We start from the raw sequence: 18,984 nt of genomic DNA on the forward strand, positions 1-18,984 counted from the left end.
TGTAGCTTATAAGAAGAGGGCAGAGGCGAAAAGCACTTTATTACTTATCATTGGTTCCCACATGAAGAATTAAGGTCCTCGCCGTGCATGGAACGAAGTCGAGGAGGTTCCTAACGTCGTCGATGACGGCGCCACTTAGAGACACAAAAGCAGGTGTTCCAGGCTGACTTGCGCGTCAAAATATTGGTGCAGATGCTTTGTTTGGGAGTCACCCAAGACGACAGTCGTGGTCGTACTCCTTGGAAATTTCCATGTGATGCGTTTCGCCGTGATCCGACCTGAATCCAAAGTTGGAGACATCCGAAATGAAGACGTTGGTTTCCGGGGTATGTAGCTTATAAGAAGAGGGCACAGGCGAAAAGCACTTTATTACTTATTACTTATAAGCTACATACCCCGGAAACCAACGTCTTCATTTCGGATATATATATATATATATATATATATATATATATATATATATATATATATATATATACACATATCGCACAATAAATAAAAAGAAAAAGAAACATTCCCCTATGCCCCTATGCGCCTTGGTTTTGGCGACTGTTGATGTCCGCCATAAGTTTGTCAAACGAGCCCCTCATTTCCCTCCCCTTGTTTGCTATTTATATATATATATATATATATATATATATATATATATATATATATATATATATATATATATATATATATATATATATATGCACTACCTGCCCACCATGTCAGGTGGCAGTGCAATTAATCGCGAGAGGCTTCTTGCGAGGAGTTACATGGTCGCAACCGAACCAAAGTCCCACCGATGGTACACCTGCCACGGAAGGGCATGGAAGAGCAGTAGAAAGGCATCGCTTGACCTCTGCACCACTGTGCCAGACGTGGTATGAGCACTCTTAGGGATGTGCGAATGCAAAGGAGAAAATGACCAAAATGAGCAAACTCATTATCGCTCTTTGAACAACTTTCATCCTTCAACACTGGATCTGCACACAGAAACCAAAATGAAAACCGAATCGCAAGCGCACCTAATTTGGAATAAGCCGAACAACGCAAATCGACAATCATTTCGACAATCATTTCGACACTCTTTTAATGCTTTGGTTTCTCCTTGCGACGCTGACATGGTTTTATTTTCTATTCGTGAGCGGTTGCGACCTAGCCCACTTGATTGTAGAGTCCATGGGGGCAAGGTTAACCATAGAGAGCGACGTTTGGAGCTCTAATTTAAACAACCAGGAAAAATTGAGTGGCCTGCTGCATTCTTCATGTAGTTCAAGTATGAATAGTACATATGTTTTCTTTGTTTGTTCGTTGCCTTACCTAGAAGTAAATACTGGTTCCCAAAACACTTCGATTAGCCTACGACATGCGTGAGGCTATTAAATATACTCAGCGTGATGCATGAAAAAGAAGCCTGAAAATGAAAGATAGACATTACGAGCAGAATGAATGTTTTGTTTCTCTTGGGGGGGGGGGGGGTAATTTTCTTACATTATCTTCAAGCATTAAACAAAGGTTAATTTTTCATCGCACCAGAAAGAGGGTATTGATGTAGTGGATTGCAAGCGCCTTTCACCCACTTTCGTTTGGATGCAGCGATAGACAGCCTTGTCTGGAAAAAAAACCAAGTGTGCCTATTTAAGCTAATTCTTACTATTAACACTGAAAACAAAATTCTTGGTGAACCGAGCAACACATTGCGTCAGCTGATGTTAGACATGATGCAAAGTGGCGGTGTGTACGCACATCTTGCTGTTAAACTGAATGCCTTTATTGGAGAATGGTGAAGCTGGTGGGTTGTGGAAGTACGCACTAATTGACAATTTTGCATCAACATCTCCATATACCTCTGGTTCCCCCCCCCCCCATCCCCCCCCCCGGCTCTCTATGACTGCTTGTTGCACCTGCAACCCCAACACCGTCCACGCCGCATCCCACGCTATGGCCTTATCACCAAGAGTACAGACGCTCTCTACCCCGACGCTGGTAAATTGTACAAGGAGACATGAGATCGCATTAAGAAGCTTCAGAACATGAAAGTCTTTAACCCCGCAGATGCGGAAGAACTGGCACAGCTTTTAAAGTTATTCAGAAAAAGTAAGGTAACCTCACAAAGAAGTATAATACGAAGATTATTGAGCACAGGCTAATAAAGAGACGCAGACCGAACGTTGTCAAGAGGAAAGGGATTAGAAAAATGTGATGTATGTGCTAAGAGACAAGTAGGGCTCAGTAATATAAATAATATATATAAGTAAGATAGTTATGGTAACCATGGAGTTCTACATCTATCAATACAGTAATCAAGAAGATAATAATCAAGAAGATAATGACGGATGCATCATTGCAGCAAAGTTTGACACCCAACTGGTAACAAAATCGAGAGCAAAGAAAGTTTAACAAGCAAAGCAATGTGTAAAAGCACTTGGTGGGGATCAGGTAACTGCCTATCTTTTCAAGAATAGTCGAGAGACGGTTCTAGAAAAAACTGGCCACCCTGCGTACACAATACCTTTATGACTTCAATGGCACATGTTTGGCTAAATATTACCTAGAGCTCCACAGCGGTGTGGTTTAGTAGTTTATGCACTCGCCTTGCATGCGGGAGGTACACGGTTCGATCCGTGGTGATAGAGAGTTTTCACCTGCTTCTCAGCTTCTGGTTTGGTTTATGGGGTTTTACGTCCCAAAGAGACTTCAGGCTATGAGGGACGCCGTAGTGAAAGGCTCCAGAAATTTCGACCAGCTAGGATTCTTTAACGTGCACTGACATCGCACAGTACACGGGCCTCTAGGATTTCGCGTCCATCGAAATTCGACCCCGCGGCCGGTATCGAACCCGTGGCTGCAAACTACGTACTGTGGTCACCTCTTCACTACATTTTAACGAATTTCCAAGATTAGGGTATTCTTTGGAACCAGTGCCAAGAGAACAAATGTAAAGTTGTTCGTGATTTCCTATATATTTAGCATACAGGCGGCGTTTCTTGTTAAATTAATGCTAGTATTTCTTATTCACCCACGGTTAATTTTTCAGGAATCTGTTAATAGTTTTAATGGGATGTGATCTTCAATGAAAGCCATTAGTAATGAGGTTATACTTTAATGTATACTTTAGTTATTGGAATGGGAAGTGATCCTTTTGTGAACCTGTGAATTAGAATGCCAAACGTAATGAATCATGAATGACATTCCTTGAATGTTATCTATATGCAGTAAGGTGCACCAGTGGATAGAATCTGGTTGAGCGGAATAATGCGTATATCTTGTTTCTCTGTGTGTTGTAGAGGTAAAAAATGTTTTCTGTAAAAGTTTCACCATGAAAAAAAGCATTACTTAATATGACTATGAATCGAAGTGTACTATTGCGATACGATGATGTGTAACTTAAAATTAAGGCGAAGCTTAATGAGCACTGTTATGCCGTATGCGGTTTTACTTGTGAGGCATTTCATCTGTGGAATTTTAAATGGTGGTCAAGTTCTATTCCATGAAACATGGTGTGGTCAGTTGCTATTAGTATGTTATAGTCGAGGCATATGCTTGGAGATTCATGGATAGTCTTGTTGAAAAGAGAATGACAAAGCTAGATTTAGAGGCATTAAAATTCAGCATATTATCTCGACACAAGTTTTCAGCATAAGCCTTCGGTTTTTTATTTGGGCAATCAGTGCGCTTGTCGAATGCTAATATGGCATTATCATCGGCGTATAATATAAATTGGCAAATGGTAAGACACGATAAGAGAGCATTCATATATATTAGGAATAGAAGCGGCACAGGGATGAAACCACGAACGCCCCCATTAGTAGTCTTGTGTGCAGAATAAGTACCTCAGATGCAAACTGCTTGGACGCAGTTAAATAGCTTCGAATACATACCAGTGCAGGACGAGATACTCCAAGGCAGTTTGAATTTTCAAAAAGTGTTTCGTGACTAATAGAATCAAATGTCTCCAATGATTCCATGAATAATGCGCCAGTAAAGATACCATGATATACAATTCAAGAACGAGACCGCAAGCAAGATCGATTAGAAAACAGGTCAAATTACGATCACTATGCCAAAGAAGTTAAGACTAGCAATGAGACGGGAGTTGGTTGTTAGATGTTCCTTGCCTTTTTTGAAGGCAGGTATTAGTTTACCTTTTTGATGCGCTAGGGAAGATACCTGTCTTGAGGATTAAGTTGACACGTGAGAGAACACGCCACAAAACAGACGAGATATGAGCTAGGCAGTGATGTACATGATTGGGTTGAGCAACATGCAGCTGATCGATATAAAATGAAGCAATGAACGCAATCGCAATGTCGAGAGGGCCGTGACATATAGGCGTATCTGATTATATTTCGGTTAGTGAAGCCGTAATAGGCGTCCTATTTAAAAATGAGTTGATCATTTGCCATTGTTTTCTTAGAATCGCTACAAGCTTGGTTTATTTTAGGTTCATTATATTTCTTGGTAGCCCTTCTGAGAAGCATTGTAGATTACAATGCTGATATTTTTGTATCTCGTGCGTAAATTAATATATTTTTCCGCAGAAATTCTGATAAAACTTCTAGTAAAGCATGGTCTGTAAGGGTTGGAATAACTTTTCTTACATGATATCACTGTAGTGGGTGCTGCATCAAGGACTTTATCTAGTATATTGGTGAAAGACTGAAAAGCAGTTCCTAGGTTATCGGTCAACGTAATTGCAACCGTTCTGTGTTTTCAGATTTTTCAAGAAACGAATGCAAGCTTTTCTTCCTAATCTCTACGTGATCATTATTGGGAACATAATTTATCCGCAAAACAATAGTGTAATCAGCGGTTATTTCAACTTCGACTACACCAACATTAGCGGAAGTGATCAGACTTAAAAGGGCATGATCAATAAGTGAACCGTTCTCGTGTCTACAGTATCTTGTTGGTAAGTTAAAAGACTTTCGTAGCCATATTAACTGCTTCTGACCACACGATGTTTCTTGGAATAGAACTTGACAGTCATTTAAAATTCCGCTGACATATTAACTGCCCAGCAAGAAAAACTGCGTACAAATGGCTGTACGAGCGTATTTTGGAAAATCAAATACAAGTAGATTAACATCGCGGCAATACAATTGTTGTGATGGTTAATTTTAGTGACACAAGCACTACCGGTTTGTACCACACATGAAGCCTGGAAGCGCCATTATGAGGAAGGGGCCCGCGAATTTTACTCTATTATAGACGAAGATCGCTCTTTCACTGGTGCCCCGGTATCTGCAGCACGCTTCCCGGGGGCGCATCCTTCTCGTAGTAGCGTATCTGGTTGTCGCCGAAATCGACCATTTTGCGCTCGCGCGCGAACCCGATGAACACTTCGCCGAGCGACGTGTCGTTGACCAAGAAATCCTCAAATTTGATCTCTTCCTGGAGCGAGTGCAGCTTGTAGATAACCTCGCTCCAGACGAGCGGGTACTCCGTGTTTGGCTTCAGCCGGTAGCGCATCTGGTCCTGCGAACGCGCGGCAGTTTTGCATAAATTAGTCGCTTTGAAGCGGCTTCGTTGCAGAGCGGAAAACTTTTACGGGGTGAGAAACTCATGTCCGGCTAATGATGTGTGTAACCAGACGACATCACCCGTGGAAGCATTAACAAGGCAGACGCTTCCAGCAGTTCCAGTTCCAAACAGCTTCATTTCGCTTTTGCAAACTAATGGGACAGTGAGCTGTAAGAATGAAGTGCTGTTACATCGTCACAATCTTCAGCCTGGCAGTGCCCATTGCAGGGCAAAGGCGTCTCCCATATCATTCCAATTAACCATGCCCTGTTCCAGCCGCGCCCACTTTGCCCTAGCAGACTTCTTAATCTCATCAGCCTACCTAACTTTTTACCGCCCCGGGTACGCTTGCCTTCTCTTGGAATGAAGTTCGTTATCCTTCACGACAATCAGTTACCTTGTCTTCACTTTATGTTCGCTGCCCAAGCCCATGTCTTCCTACATAACAATATAAAAATTCAAACAGAATTTCCAATACCCAGTAAATCTTAAGACTGACATCAGTTGTGCCGACGCTTAGCTACGATTTCCGAGTTAAGGTTTATGGTTTATGGGGGTTTAACGTCCCAAAGTGCCTCAGGTTATGAGGAACGCCGCATTGCAGGGTTCCGGAAATTTCGACCACCTTGGTTCTTCAATGTGCACTGACCTCGCACAGTACATGGGCCTCTACAATTTCACCTCAATTCAAATTCGACCCCCGCGGCTGGGATCGAACCTGCATCTATCGAGTCAGCAGCCGAGCACCATAACCACTGAGCCACCGCGGCGGCTCTATTTCCACATTACAATGAGACTCGTGCGCGTATTAGTCACGTATAAAATTTCATTCGACTAAGTTAAAGACTAAAGCCTCTGTAGTGGTTCGTGGCATCCGCCCACACCGACACTATTATGCGTAAGAATCGATCGTTCTTCCCCAAAAAGCAAAATTCTAATGAGCCGGTAAATATATTAGTGTGGGCAGCGGAAAAAGAAAGAAAAAAAATGTTACCCAGCGCTCACCACCTAAGGCCCAACGGGCTAAGCAGCCGGTACAGCGGGAACGACATCGTCCTGTGCCACTAGATTAGGGCAGCGGGTATCAAATAATTCTTCCTGGATGGTTAAGGCGGATGCGCAGGCAGCCGGACGACCTATTTGTGAACATGCGCAGAATAGATGCTTTCATCGTGACGCAGAACTGGTACTAATTATACCAAAACGCAGAAAATATTCATATCAGGACTGATTATTTGACATGGTCTTCAAATCCACCACCATCAGTTGCGCGTTGGTGGGTACAGGCGACTTAAACACCAGAGCAAAAAATAATCTTTGCACCATTCAGACACCGCCGCGACCACCACCAGAGAGATCGTTTTTCACTCCAACCGCGTTCGAAGCCATCATTAGTACTCCGGCGAGAACGTGACAGGTGGGAAAGAAACGAATAGCTTAATAAAAAAATTCTGGACTGCCGCGGGTCCGGACAAGTTCAGCAACCGAATTCTAAGAAATTTGGACGACACGTCGATCCGACAACTCGCTGCCTTTATGCAGGAGTGTTGGGAAGCCGGTCGACTACCGACAGCATGGAAGGATGCGAACCTTGTGTTCCTCCCGAAGCCGGAAAACAGCCGGGTTTCGAGCACCTGCGTCCCATTTCGCTCACGTCGTGCGTGGGCAAACTGATGGAACATGTGATTCAGACCCGGCTGAACCGATTTTTTGAGGACAAGTGTTTGTATCCAAATACCATGATTGGATTTAGACCGCATTTGTCGGCATGTGATGTCATGCTGCAGCTAAAAGAACAGATAATAGAAAATATAACGCTAAACACCAGGGTGATCGTTGGTCTAGACGTGTCGAAAGCTTTCGACAACGTAAAGCACTCGGCCATTCTGGAGGGTCTGGCTGCGTTAGACGTGGGTGCTCGTACAACTACATACGCGATTTCCTTACAAACAGAACGGCATCTATAAGCATGGGGGGTAACACACTAACGGGTATTCAACTGGGCAACAAGGGCACACCGCAGGGATCGGTGTTGTCCCCGACCCTGTTTAATATCGCCATGTTTGGCCTCCCCGCACAACTGGACAAAATTTTGGGGCTGAACCATACGTTGTACGCAGATGACCTGACTCTGTGGATGTGCAGGGGCAGTGATAGCCAAATTGAACTTACGCTTCAAAGAGCTATAGATGTAACAGAAAAATACTTAAAACCAATCGGTCTCAGGTGCTCGGCCGAGAAATCGGAAGCGCTATTTCTCGCGCCCATGCGGTCGCCACATCGTCGGCGCATAAAGCAGGACGGACCGTATAACGCGGGAATCACACTCAGGGTCAACGGTAATGTAATTCCAGCGGTTTAAAGCATTAGGGTTCTAGGATTACGAATTCAGGCGAACAGCAGGAACTCGGAAACGATTCAGAGACTAGAGGCTAGCACCAGTCAAACTTGCCGACTCCTAAAACGAATCGCTAACAAACATGAAGTTATGAAAGAAGCTAACCTCCTTAGGCTAGTGCAATCTTTTATAATCAGCAGGATAGTCTACGTGGCACCTTATTTGCGGCTTTACCAGGCGGAAAAGGACAAACTGGTAGTTTTAATCCGTAAAGGGATAAAAACAGCACTAGGTTTACCACTCTGTGCGCCAACAAACAAGATTTTGAGTCTAGGGGTTTCGAATACCCTCGAAGAGCTCATTGGGGCTGCAAGGACCTCGCAGTATCAGAGACTTTTACGCAGTCGTACTGGTCGCAGCATTCTGGAGAAGCTGGGGCACGAGCCTCGAGCGTGCTCGAGACGTACGGACCCGGTTCCTAGACAGGTTAGGGACAAATTAAAGATACCCCCACTCCCCAAAAACATGCATCCCATCTACCATGAGAGCCGGAGGAAGGAGAGAGCAGTAGCGTTGCAAGCCCGCTTTCAGGGAAGACAGGATGTCTTATATTCGGATGCCGCACAATGCACAAACAGTTCGGGGCACATTTCGGTAGCCACTAGGGAAAACGGAGGCCCGGTAGCATGCTGCAGCACCAGACACTCGACAGTAACGGAGGCGGAAGAGTTGGCCATTGCGCTGGCTCTAACTCAACAACAGGTTAAAATTATCGTGAGTGACTCAAAATCAGCGATTAGAAACTTTGACGTGGGCTGCATTTCAGCATTTTTTTAGGGATGCAGCGATGGCGTAGAGGTAGAACATTCGCCTCGCGTGCAAGAGGACCGGGGTTCAAATCCTGGTGCCGCGCAATTCTCCACCGGGTTAAAAAAAAAAAATCCGCGTGTCGATGGAATTGCATAACCAGGCCTGGAGTGCGGCCTGATCTCGGTGACCAAAACCGACAACGCACTCCCTCACCAGAGCAGGATTTGGCCACCCTGGTGTAGTACTTGGCCACAACCTTCTATGATCAAACCAATTAACCCTCGGCCGTCAGTCCCCAGCGGCTGCAGAGCAACTGACCACGGCGGCGGTCAGACCTGTGACGCAGCGGAGGGTGCTAAGAATCTCTGGCTCCGGACAGGCCGCCATTGGAATCTGAACCTGGCAACGTTTAACGCTAGAACTTTAGCTAGTGAGGCTAGCCTAGCAGTGCTGTTTGGGGAACTAGCGGGAATTAAATAGGATGTGATAGGGCTTAGCGAAGTTAGGAGGACAGGTGAGGCGTATACAGTACTAAAGGACGGACACATACTGTGCTATCGCGGGTTAGAGGATAGACGAGAACTAGGTGTGGGTTTCCTCATTAATAAGGATATAGCTGGCAACGTAGAGGCGTTCTACAGTATTAACGATAGGGTAGCAGCTATAGCAATTAGGCTGAATAGGAGGTACCAGCTGAAAGTGGTGCAGGCCTACGCACCCACATCCAGCCATGATGACCAGACCGTTGAAAGCTTCTATGAGGACGTAGAATCAGCAATGAATAGAGTAAAATCGCAGTACACTGTACTGATGGGCGACTTTAATGCGAAGGTGGGCAAGAAGCAGGCTGACGACCACGCGGTAGGTGACTATGGGATAGGCTCTAGAAATAGCAGGGGAGAGTTATTAGTCGAATTCGCGGATAAAAATAATTTACGGATCATGAATACCTTCTTCCGCAAACGAGAAAACAGGAAATGGACCTGGAAGAGCCCCAATAGTGAGATTAAAAATGAAATCGACTTCATAATATGCGCTAAACCTGGCATCATTCAAAATGTGGCCGTCCTCGGAAGGGTTCGTTGCAGCGACCATAGAATGGTAAGGTCTAGAATTAGCTTAGACTTGAAGAGGGAACGGAAGAAGCTAGCGAAGAAGAAGACCAATAACGAGTTAGCCGTAAGAGGGAAAGCACAGGAGTTTAGGATAGCGCTGCAAAACAGATATTCGGCTTTAACTGAGGAAGATGATCTTGATGTTAATTCAATGCACGATAATCTGACATCAATAATTACGGAGTGCGCAGTAGAAGTAGGCGGCAGGACAGTTCGAAAAGATACCGGGAAGCTATCTCAGGTGACGAAAGATATGATTAAGAAGCGCCAAAACATGAAGGCATCTAACACTACCGATAGAATAGAACTAACGGAGCTATCAAAGTTAATAAATAAGCGCACGGTAGCCGACATAAGGAAGTTTAATATGGAGAGAATCGAGCATGCTATAAAGAACGGAGGTAGCCTAAAAACAGTGAAGAGAAAACTAGGCATAGGTAAAAACCAGATGTATGCATTAGGAGACAAGCAGGGAATGTCATTAGCAATATGGATAAGATAGTTAACGTAGCCGAAGAGTTCTATACAGACCTGTACAGCAGCCAGTGTAATCAGAGCGCTAAAGAGAAAGACAGCAGTGCACAGCAATGCGTCATCCCGCCAGTAACGAAAGATGAAGTAAAGAAAGCCTTAGAAGCAATGAAAAGGGGAAAAGCAGCTGGGGAGGATCAGGTAACAGCAGATCTGTTGAAGGATGGAGGGGACATCGTGCTAGAAAAACTAGCCACCCTGTATACGCAATGCCTTATGACCTCGACTGTACCAGAAGCTTGGAAGAATGCAAACATTATCTTAATTCATAAGAAGGGAGACGCCAAGGACTTGAAAAATTACAGGCCGATCAGCTTACTATCCGTTGCCTACAAAGTACTTACTAAGGTAATCGCTAATAGAGTCAGGGCAACGTTAGACTTTAATCAACCAAATGATCAGGCAGGCTTTCGTAAAGGATATTCCACAATAGATCATATTCACGCTATCAATCAGGTGATAGAGAAATGCGCAGAATATAACCAACCTCTATATATAGCTTTCATTGATTACGAGAAAGCATTCGACTCAGTGGAAACTTCAGCAGTCATACAGGCATTGCGTAATCAGGGGGTAGAAGAGCCTTATGTCAAAATACTGGAAGATATATATAGCAACTGCACAGCTACTATAGTCCTCCATAAAGTCAGCAATAAAATTCCAATAAGAAAGGGCGTCAGGCAAGGAGACACGATCTCGCCAATGCTGTTCACCGCATGTTTACAGGAGGTATTTCGAGGCCTGAATTGGGAACAGTTGGGAATAAGAATAAATGGAGAATACCTAAATAATCTGCGATTTGCTGATGACACTGCCTTGCTGAGTCACTCAGTAGGTGAACTGCAAATCATGATCAACGAGTTAGACAGGCAGAGCAGATCGATGGGTCTAAAAATTAACATTCAGAAAACCAAGATAATGTTCAACAGCCTAGCAAGGAAACAACAGTTCACAATTGGCAGCGAGAGCCTAGAAATTGTGCCGGAACACGTCTACTTAGGGCAGGTAGTGACAGCTGATCCTGATCATGAGAGCGAGATAACTAGAAGGATAAGAATGGGGTGGAGCGCATATGGCAAATTCTCGCAGATCATGAGTGGCAGTTTACCAATTTCCCTCAAGAGGAAAGTGTACAACAGCATGATCTTACCGGTACTCACCTACGGGGCAGAAACGTGGAGGCTAACGAAAAGAGTTCAGCTTAAGTTAAGGACAACGCAGCGAGCCATGGAAAGAAAAATGATAGGTGTAACGTTAAGAGATCGGAAGCGGGCAGAGTGGGTGAGGGAACAAACACGGGTTAATGACATCCTAGTCGAAATCAAGAGAAAGAAATGGGCTTGGGCAGGGCATGTAATGCGAAGGCAGGATAACCGCTGGTCTTTAAGGGTAACGGAGTGGGTTCCAAGAGAAAGTAAGCGTAGCAGGGGGCGGCAGAACGTTAGGTGGGCGGATGAGATTAAGAAGTTTGCAGGCAAAGGGTGGATGCAGCTGGCAAAGGATAGGGTTAATTGGAGAGACATGGGAGAGGCCTTTGCCCTGCAGTGGGTGTAGTAAGGCTGATGATGATGATGATGATGATGCATTTCAGCTACAGCAGCACGAGTGTTGGCCGGCAGTCCACCACCCGTAGAACTGGTAGCGCTCATCTGGACACCCGCGCACCAAGGGTTGAGGGGAAACGAGAAAGCGCACGCACTGGCCCGAGGATTAGCTACTTTCCTGGATCCCAGTGGCATCTTGTGCACAACCCCTTCCCCCTCGCGCTATGAGGAGCTCCTACAGTTCGAAGATGACCTTAACACGTATCAGGAAACCCTAAACCATTACAAATTAGGCCGAGCGGTACTTCCAAAAGCAAGTAAGCAGCTAACCAAAAACAAATAGGTTGCGTGGCGCAAGCTCCAAACCGGAGTATTCCCTAACCCTCAGCTTTATAACAAGTGGCACCCTGAGATATTCAGCCCCAGGTGCAAACGTTGCGACGGTATAGCGGACATGATCCATATGGTATGGACATGTCCGAGCTTTGGACAACTTGACCGAACAGATGAGTCCTGGGAGCACTGCTTCACAACGAGGTCGAAACTAAACAACGTGAAGTCATCCGTCTCGCCCTTGCCGCTGCTGAGATCCAAGAGATCCCGGTCGACAGCTGAGGGAGAGGACATGACTGGGACCGAGCGGCGCCTCGGATACCCATCATCCTTTTGACGGGTGCTAATAAATGTTATTTCTCTCTCTCTCTCTCTCTCTCTCTCTCTGGAGAACATTTAATTTCTCATTAGCTGTGACATTGCGACAGCATCGCTTTGCGTCCACCAACTAGCTTCCAATACAGGGCCGACCCGCTTTCACAGGCACCCTTGCATTTGTCGGTCGACTGTTCAAATCCAGTTTGGACCTGACGTTACGATTAGCAGTTCTGTGTCACATCTCACGCATATTCAAATGCAACCGGCTACACTGTAAACAAGAATCAACCCAATTGAGAGTTTAAATGGTTGGCGCCACCCTTTATACTCCATGTGCGGAAACATTTACTCCATCAATATGGAATAATATGTGCTACATTACCTATTTTACTCCCTGCACTAAATAATGGGGTATCAAGGAGGATTCTTCTCCTCCAATTTTTATATGGAGTTTCTTGGTCTCAATGCCCTCCAAGTCCCCAATGAAGTAAAAAACACCAATTTGTGCCATCCGCCCCGCCACCTAGCGTCTCGTCTGCTTCTGGTCAGTGGTCTAATAATGACGGTGAGTGACGACCCCTTGTTTACCATCGACGCTGGATCTCTGCTCACTTCTGCCCCTTCACGGGCGCCTGCCGCTTACACGATATCGGCTTGTCGCCGTTTTCCGCTATTCCGATTTTCCAGCTAGATAACTGAACCGCTCTTGTGATGCTTCCAGTGCTCTAACCATACCTGACCTTCTTTTCTTAGTGTCGCCACTCCGTTACATCCCCCAGTTAGGCCTAATGCTCACACCGTTTTTCATTGTTGTTCTCGCGGTGCGTTGCAGCGGATCATAGTGCGCTGCATAACATGGAACTGTGATAGAACATGGTGTCAACGCTGAGCTCTTGTTTGAGCTGATTAAGCTACGTTTTCCTGAGTTATATTGATATGACAAGCCTACAGAAGTGAATATGAAAGCAAACAATGTCATGCCAAACTGCATTCACGGGTGTTTTCAATTTCAACTTATTCTGCTCTGGTTTTTAGTAAAATATAGCGTTGTGCATGACAGTGAAAACTTCTCCGTGACTCCTTTTCAGTTTTAAAATATTGATTCTAATACTATATCCCTTTATCTACGAAGATAGTCAGCCAAACGAGCTCGTGCAGCAAAAGCAGACGACTCCTGCCGCCTACACCACCGCAGGCCCGCAGACGGCAAAAAGAACGCGTGACGCGGGAATCACGTTAGGGCAGCGCAGTTTCTCAAGTTGCGTTGCTGGTGGACCCCCCAGCTACTGCCCGTTTCCAACCCTGGCACTGCTGTAAGAATGAGCCTGGATGAGGATGAATATACACGACGCCATTTTCGGCACCAATTCAGTGGGTAGTAAAAAAATTACTACATTGTACTCCTAATAGCTCCCTTGTATAAGGGAGTAAATAAAATCTCCTTTTGGTTGTGCGCTAGAGGACAAGCCATTTACTCCCATTTGGGTGTTTTTTTGTTAACAGTGTAGTACCTGTGTGATAATCCAGGGAGTCACATTCTTTGAACCCAAACCACATCACTGGGCAAGCTGGTATGTCATTCTGTATACAATAGAAAGCCATGCTGTGTAAAGCCTGAACAGCAATGGCCCCGATAGGTGCTGTTCTTTTATCATATTCAAATGCATTCTGTTCCAATTCTACTCTATTCCTTTGTAGTTCTTGCAGCTGTACATACTTGTGCTGACTGTTATTGGTTAAGAATGCGTATTTTGCCACTTTGAAGACGCGACACCGTTTCGACCAATTGCGAGTGTTGTACCGCCACTTTTTGGGCGACGCCGGGTTCCGTGCAGGGGAGCTATGTAATGCTTTCGCAATAATAAACATGCATTTTTCGCTTTCTCGTCCTCTTCTATAGTCGGTTAACACTGAAGAACAAGCGGCCAACGAGTCTCAAAGAACACCTACCAGCCAATGGCGTCGACCGATTTTCATGACGCCGCGGCTAATCCCCTCGGACCTGCTGGGGTGACAATACAGCAGCTGGCAAAGGGAAGAGAGATTAACCATGGCTTGATCCTACTAACTGCGAGGTCATGAGCATCGGTCAACGCCAGTGGCTGGAGGGCTTCATTTCAAGTGCATCTGCCGCTTTGTGCTTGAGTTGTATGTCTCTGTCACTTTCCCAACACGCACGACGCCCTCATGTCTGGGGGTTTTGTTATCGGAAATTATATCAAACAACCGACAGGAAAGTCTGCGATGCAATCATGGCGGCAGTCATAAGAAGTATACTGCGGGATTTGCTTTTGCGGAGAACTCGCCAATAGCATTGTGTAGCCGGTTGCGAGAAGACAAAAAAGTGTTCACACCTCCCGCTTCTCGGCGATGACCGAGTTTGGGAACTCGCGCTTGATGCCCCGGCTGATGTCCTTTATGGAGCCCTCCTGCGTGCTCTGCTCCACAGTGAGCTTGATGACGATGGTGCAACCCTGCGTGGCCGACTGCTTCAGGGCCACTGTGTCGCCGACACGTGTGAAGTCGCCGCCGGACAGGATGCCCACACGCGTGCACAGCTGGTCACACTCCCGCATACTGTGACGTCAAAGACACGCGACATTTCAGGAGCTTTATTTCTTTCATGCATGCTTGCTTTCTCTCCCCCTTTTTCCGCTTTCTTTCTTTATTGACTTATTCAACTCATTTAGTTACAGAAATGGCTTGCGGAACGCGAAAGATGACAGTAAACACACCTGACGGGGCCACGCCCCCTCTGGTTGCGGCGGATGCACTAAAATGTCCTTCCAGAACACTAATATGCAACAGAAGTAAACTACAACTACACTGTGAACGAAGAAGGGTGAAAAGAGATTAAACTGTCCTCTAGCGCAATCGCTTTTATAAAAGGGAGTGTACTAGAGGACAGCTTACTACCTTTTTCACTCCCATATAGGCGTATTCATGTTAAGAGTGTATCACTAGAAGCGTAAGCGATGTAGGGTGCAATGTCCCAATACGCGTAGTCAAGACACTTTTGAACCAGTTTCAAATTTGGAAGCGAAGCCAGAGAAAAATGCATCCCGCCTTTGATAGCCACAGGAGAACTTCAGTCTCTGTCGCTATCATCCGATATGTCACAATCTTCAATTAACTGTGAAAGCAACATTTTTAAAATGCGGCGTCTAGAGCAACAAGGGCCTGTAATAGGTCCTCCAGAGTGGTTCGTAGCAAATGCTTGGCCTTCGGTACTGCAAAGTTAAGTTGAATGCGATCATGTTTCTTATGGGTCATTTCTTAAAGCGTCGATAATCGCGCTTTAAGACGTCATACGTGGCGAAATGCAAATAGTAGCGAGGCAAAGGAAATAACTGAGAAAGGAATGGTTTTGAAATATGACGACTCACGTTACTAGCATATGTCGGCAATAGATCCCGATGATAACGCTCGATTTTAATGGCGCAAGAGTTTTCACCAAGGACTGCCGTGACGCAAAGTGTTTTGCGTCTACACAAGGCGAGGTCAAAGAGCTATTTTCCAAAAGTTGCAACCCAGCGAATCAGAGCACTAGGCCAGGGGAAGCTTGTACCCATTGGAAACCAGTGTGTACCCGGTGACACAGGTAATCAAACAGCGCACTTCCCGTATTCGAGGTGGATTCTCAAAGAGCTAGGCCACCGCTGCGGTGGTAATAGATTCTCTGTGTGGCGCGCATTTTGCGGTGCAGGACATTCGATGTAGTTAAGCGTGATCCTGTACATTTACGTTCCAACAGCGTCATTCTTTGCGACGCCGATAATGGCACTCTAAGCAGATGTCGTTCGCTATAGGTTATTTGCGATCTAATTTGGTTCAACATCTGCTGCACTCGTTTCATTCCGTCTCATGGCCATTTAATAGCATTTTTCCAGAAAAAATATTATCATTGTGATTCTATTGTTTCCCATAACCCCAGAACGTTGAGAGGTTTCTAAAACTTCAACTTGGTACGCAGTAATGCTATGCGAGTCTCGGCGGGTAAATATATTGACAAGCTAGAACATTTCTTTCCTTACGTCGTGCTTATTTGGGCACCGAAATCAAATATTTAAATACCGATAGGGCGGAAGAACAAGTTGACATCCCAGTTATTTACAAAAGTAGTTCAAGGAGCGCCTATTCATTCACTAGCGGTTTTCTCAATTTCTAAAAGTTGGTAATCAAATTAGTATTGCGTGTCGTGCTACAAACGCCCCCTGCGTTCCGTACAGCGTAATGCAGACAACGATAATGGCAATTCACATCACTGTCACAATAAACGCATCAAGCATAAGCCAAGGGGACAGTACATAAAACATGCGTCAATTTTCTACTTTATACGGTTTGCACCTACCATAGCAGCAAATGTGCCCCAGTTGAGATTGGCAGCACCACCGTACCGCCCGTAAAAATTCGTGGTGCTGACTTGTACATTTCGGACCATTGTCACAAAATTCGAAGCACGGTTAAGCCTGCACTGTGCAAACAGAATGTGGTAATCGTCATCAGCTCGAACAGGCACTGTGAAGGCTATCAGCAAGGCGGAAGGCTATGCGTCGTCCACCATCATGGCAACTGTGATGTCATGTACTAGCTATCTGCAAGAGAAAGGCGCTTAGCACTGGCGGAGAGCCCGTGCCGTCGAAATGACGTTTTTGTTGCTTTCAAGAAAGCTCTCAGGCACGATTCCCGCATTCAACGCAATTGTCGGGCAGCCAGCGGACCAGCTAGGTATCGCGTAACGGTCTTGGGGATGGCCACTTAAGCGTTCTCGGGTAGAAGGACTGTCTCAGTGGCTGATTAAATTTTGTGTCTTTATTTGCTTCTTTATTCTGATAGTGTATTGATGTAAGATCTCCGCCTTGTTGCCGATCTTTTCACAACATTAACTCTGCATATGTTTTAATGCACTGTAGCGTCTCTATGTCGCACAACTTAACTCTCTTAACATTTGACGGCGACCTACTCTGTATGCCTTGCGACCGGCCGGCGAAGGTTGGGCGACAACGGGCAAGCCCCTTTGTCACTTGATAGTTACCTGGGCTCCGGCAGAGCTTGTCACATTACACCGAGCACATCTCCAGTGAGGTCAATTTGTGACACGTTGCTCACTGAATGGTCTGACATCCTCACCAGAGATGCAACCATTACGAACGTACAAGCAACACTGTACAAATGCAGACTAACAGATCGCTTCCTGCCATCTTGCCTTGGTTTTATTTTGAAAGCCACTGTGGCGTCCCATTGATTACCACGCATTATCAAAACCAAGTTAAATCCTTGGTGCTCCTGAATACTCGCAAGGAATACCCTTACATCAAGCATGATGCTTTCTTAGTGGGTGGTATGCAGTTAGTCTTGCATTACACGTTCTTGATTAAAAAAATTGACTCATCTCCATAAATTGCACTGATGACGTGAAACTACGTCGGGAGCGAAGAAAGCTGTTTCGCCCAATTTCAGACGAGGGTAATGAAGAAAGGGGCTTGTTACGATATAGAGCCTATTCATTCCGAAATTTTGCGGGTGGCAGGAGGATCCTCCGTGGCAACCCTAAACACCGCCGAATCCCATATTGCCGCGAATCTTTGCAGTGTTTCTTCCGTCTTTAAATCTGCCGCCACGCCATTTTATCGCTTTGTTTGCGGCACAAGGCGCGACTTGACTGATCTCGATTGATCGCAGCCGGGCAGAGCTGATTCTACGTTGTTCCGGAATGTTCTAGTAACTTTGCACGCTCTATCTAGAAAGTTCGCCATCAGCTTTAAATTGAGCACGGCGACAGCGGCGGGCATTCTGTTCGATGACCGCCGAGCACACTTATCGCTTCGCCGCCGCCGAGTGATTCAGTCCATTGTCGGCGCAAGTCAGCCCAATAAACAGTTTTCTTTTAGAATACCTTTTGTTCGTCTTCATCGCTGCTTCGACTGCCGTCACCACTACGTGACATCTGGTGGAGGTGCGGGGTGGCCTTCCATGTTCCGGACGCCCCCTTCAAGTTGGGACGCCAGCCCCCGCTTAGCACCGGAGGGCGAGCCAGCAGTTAACCGAAACAGAAGACGTCTCCAGGGAGAGTAGCCGGAGTTCGCGACCCAGCCGGACAGCAACAGAAAACGAAATGACGCCGCTAGAGCACCACTGCCTCGCCAAAAATGTCGTCTCGATCATACTGCAGCAGCCGCGGGCGCCGCAAGCTTTCAATGGAGCCCTAGGCAAAGACACCGAAGAATGGTTGGACCAATATGAAAGCGTGGCATAATTCAACAATTGGGATGATGCGGCGAAACTCCGGCACGTCTTTTTCGCACTGGAGGGCTCAGCACGCACGTGGTAAGAAAATCACGATGTAATAAGAACACAGCACACTCCTAATACAACACACACAGCACACCACAGCACACCACAGTAATACGAGCACAGCACAGTAATAAGCACAGCGTCACGAACAACCAGCCGAACCGTCCAGGCTCAGAACAGAGAACGCGTTCAG

At 45.8% G+C, this 18,984-nt stretch overlaps 1 protein-coding gene across 1 annotated transcript in view; it reads right to left on the reverse strand.

The window, feature by feature from the left end:
• Positions 1–5,179: 5,179 nt before the first annotated feature.
• Positions 5,180–18,984, reverse strand: part of LOC144122945 (phospholipid-transporting ATPase ABCA3-like) — a 65,445-nt gene continuing 51,640 nt past the window's right edge. Inside the window, exons 10-11 of the mRNA XM_077655894.1 lie at positions 14,852–15,074; positions 5,180–5,463 (exon numbers count right to left, since the gene is read on the reverse strand). Coding sequence (XP_077512020.1) covers positions 5,212–5,463; positions 14,852–15,074 — 475 coding nt within the window. The 3' untranslated portion in view covers positions 5,180–5,211. The remainder of the gene's footprint in view (positions 5,464–14,851; positions 15,075–18,984) is intronic.

This window comes from Amblyomma americanum, chromosome 3, assembly GCF_052857255.1.
Source record: "Amblyomma americanum isolate KBUSLIRL-KWMA chromosome 3, ASM5285725v1, whole genome shotgun sequence".
Taxonomy (NCBI): Eukaryota; Metazoa; Arthropoda; class Arachnida; order Ixodida; family Ixodidae; genus Amblyomma; species Amblyomma americanum.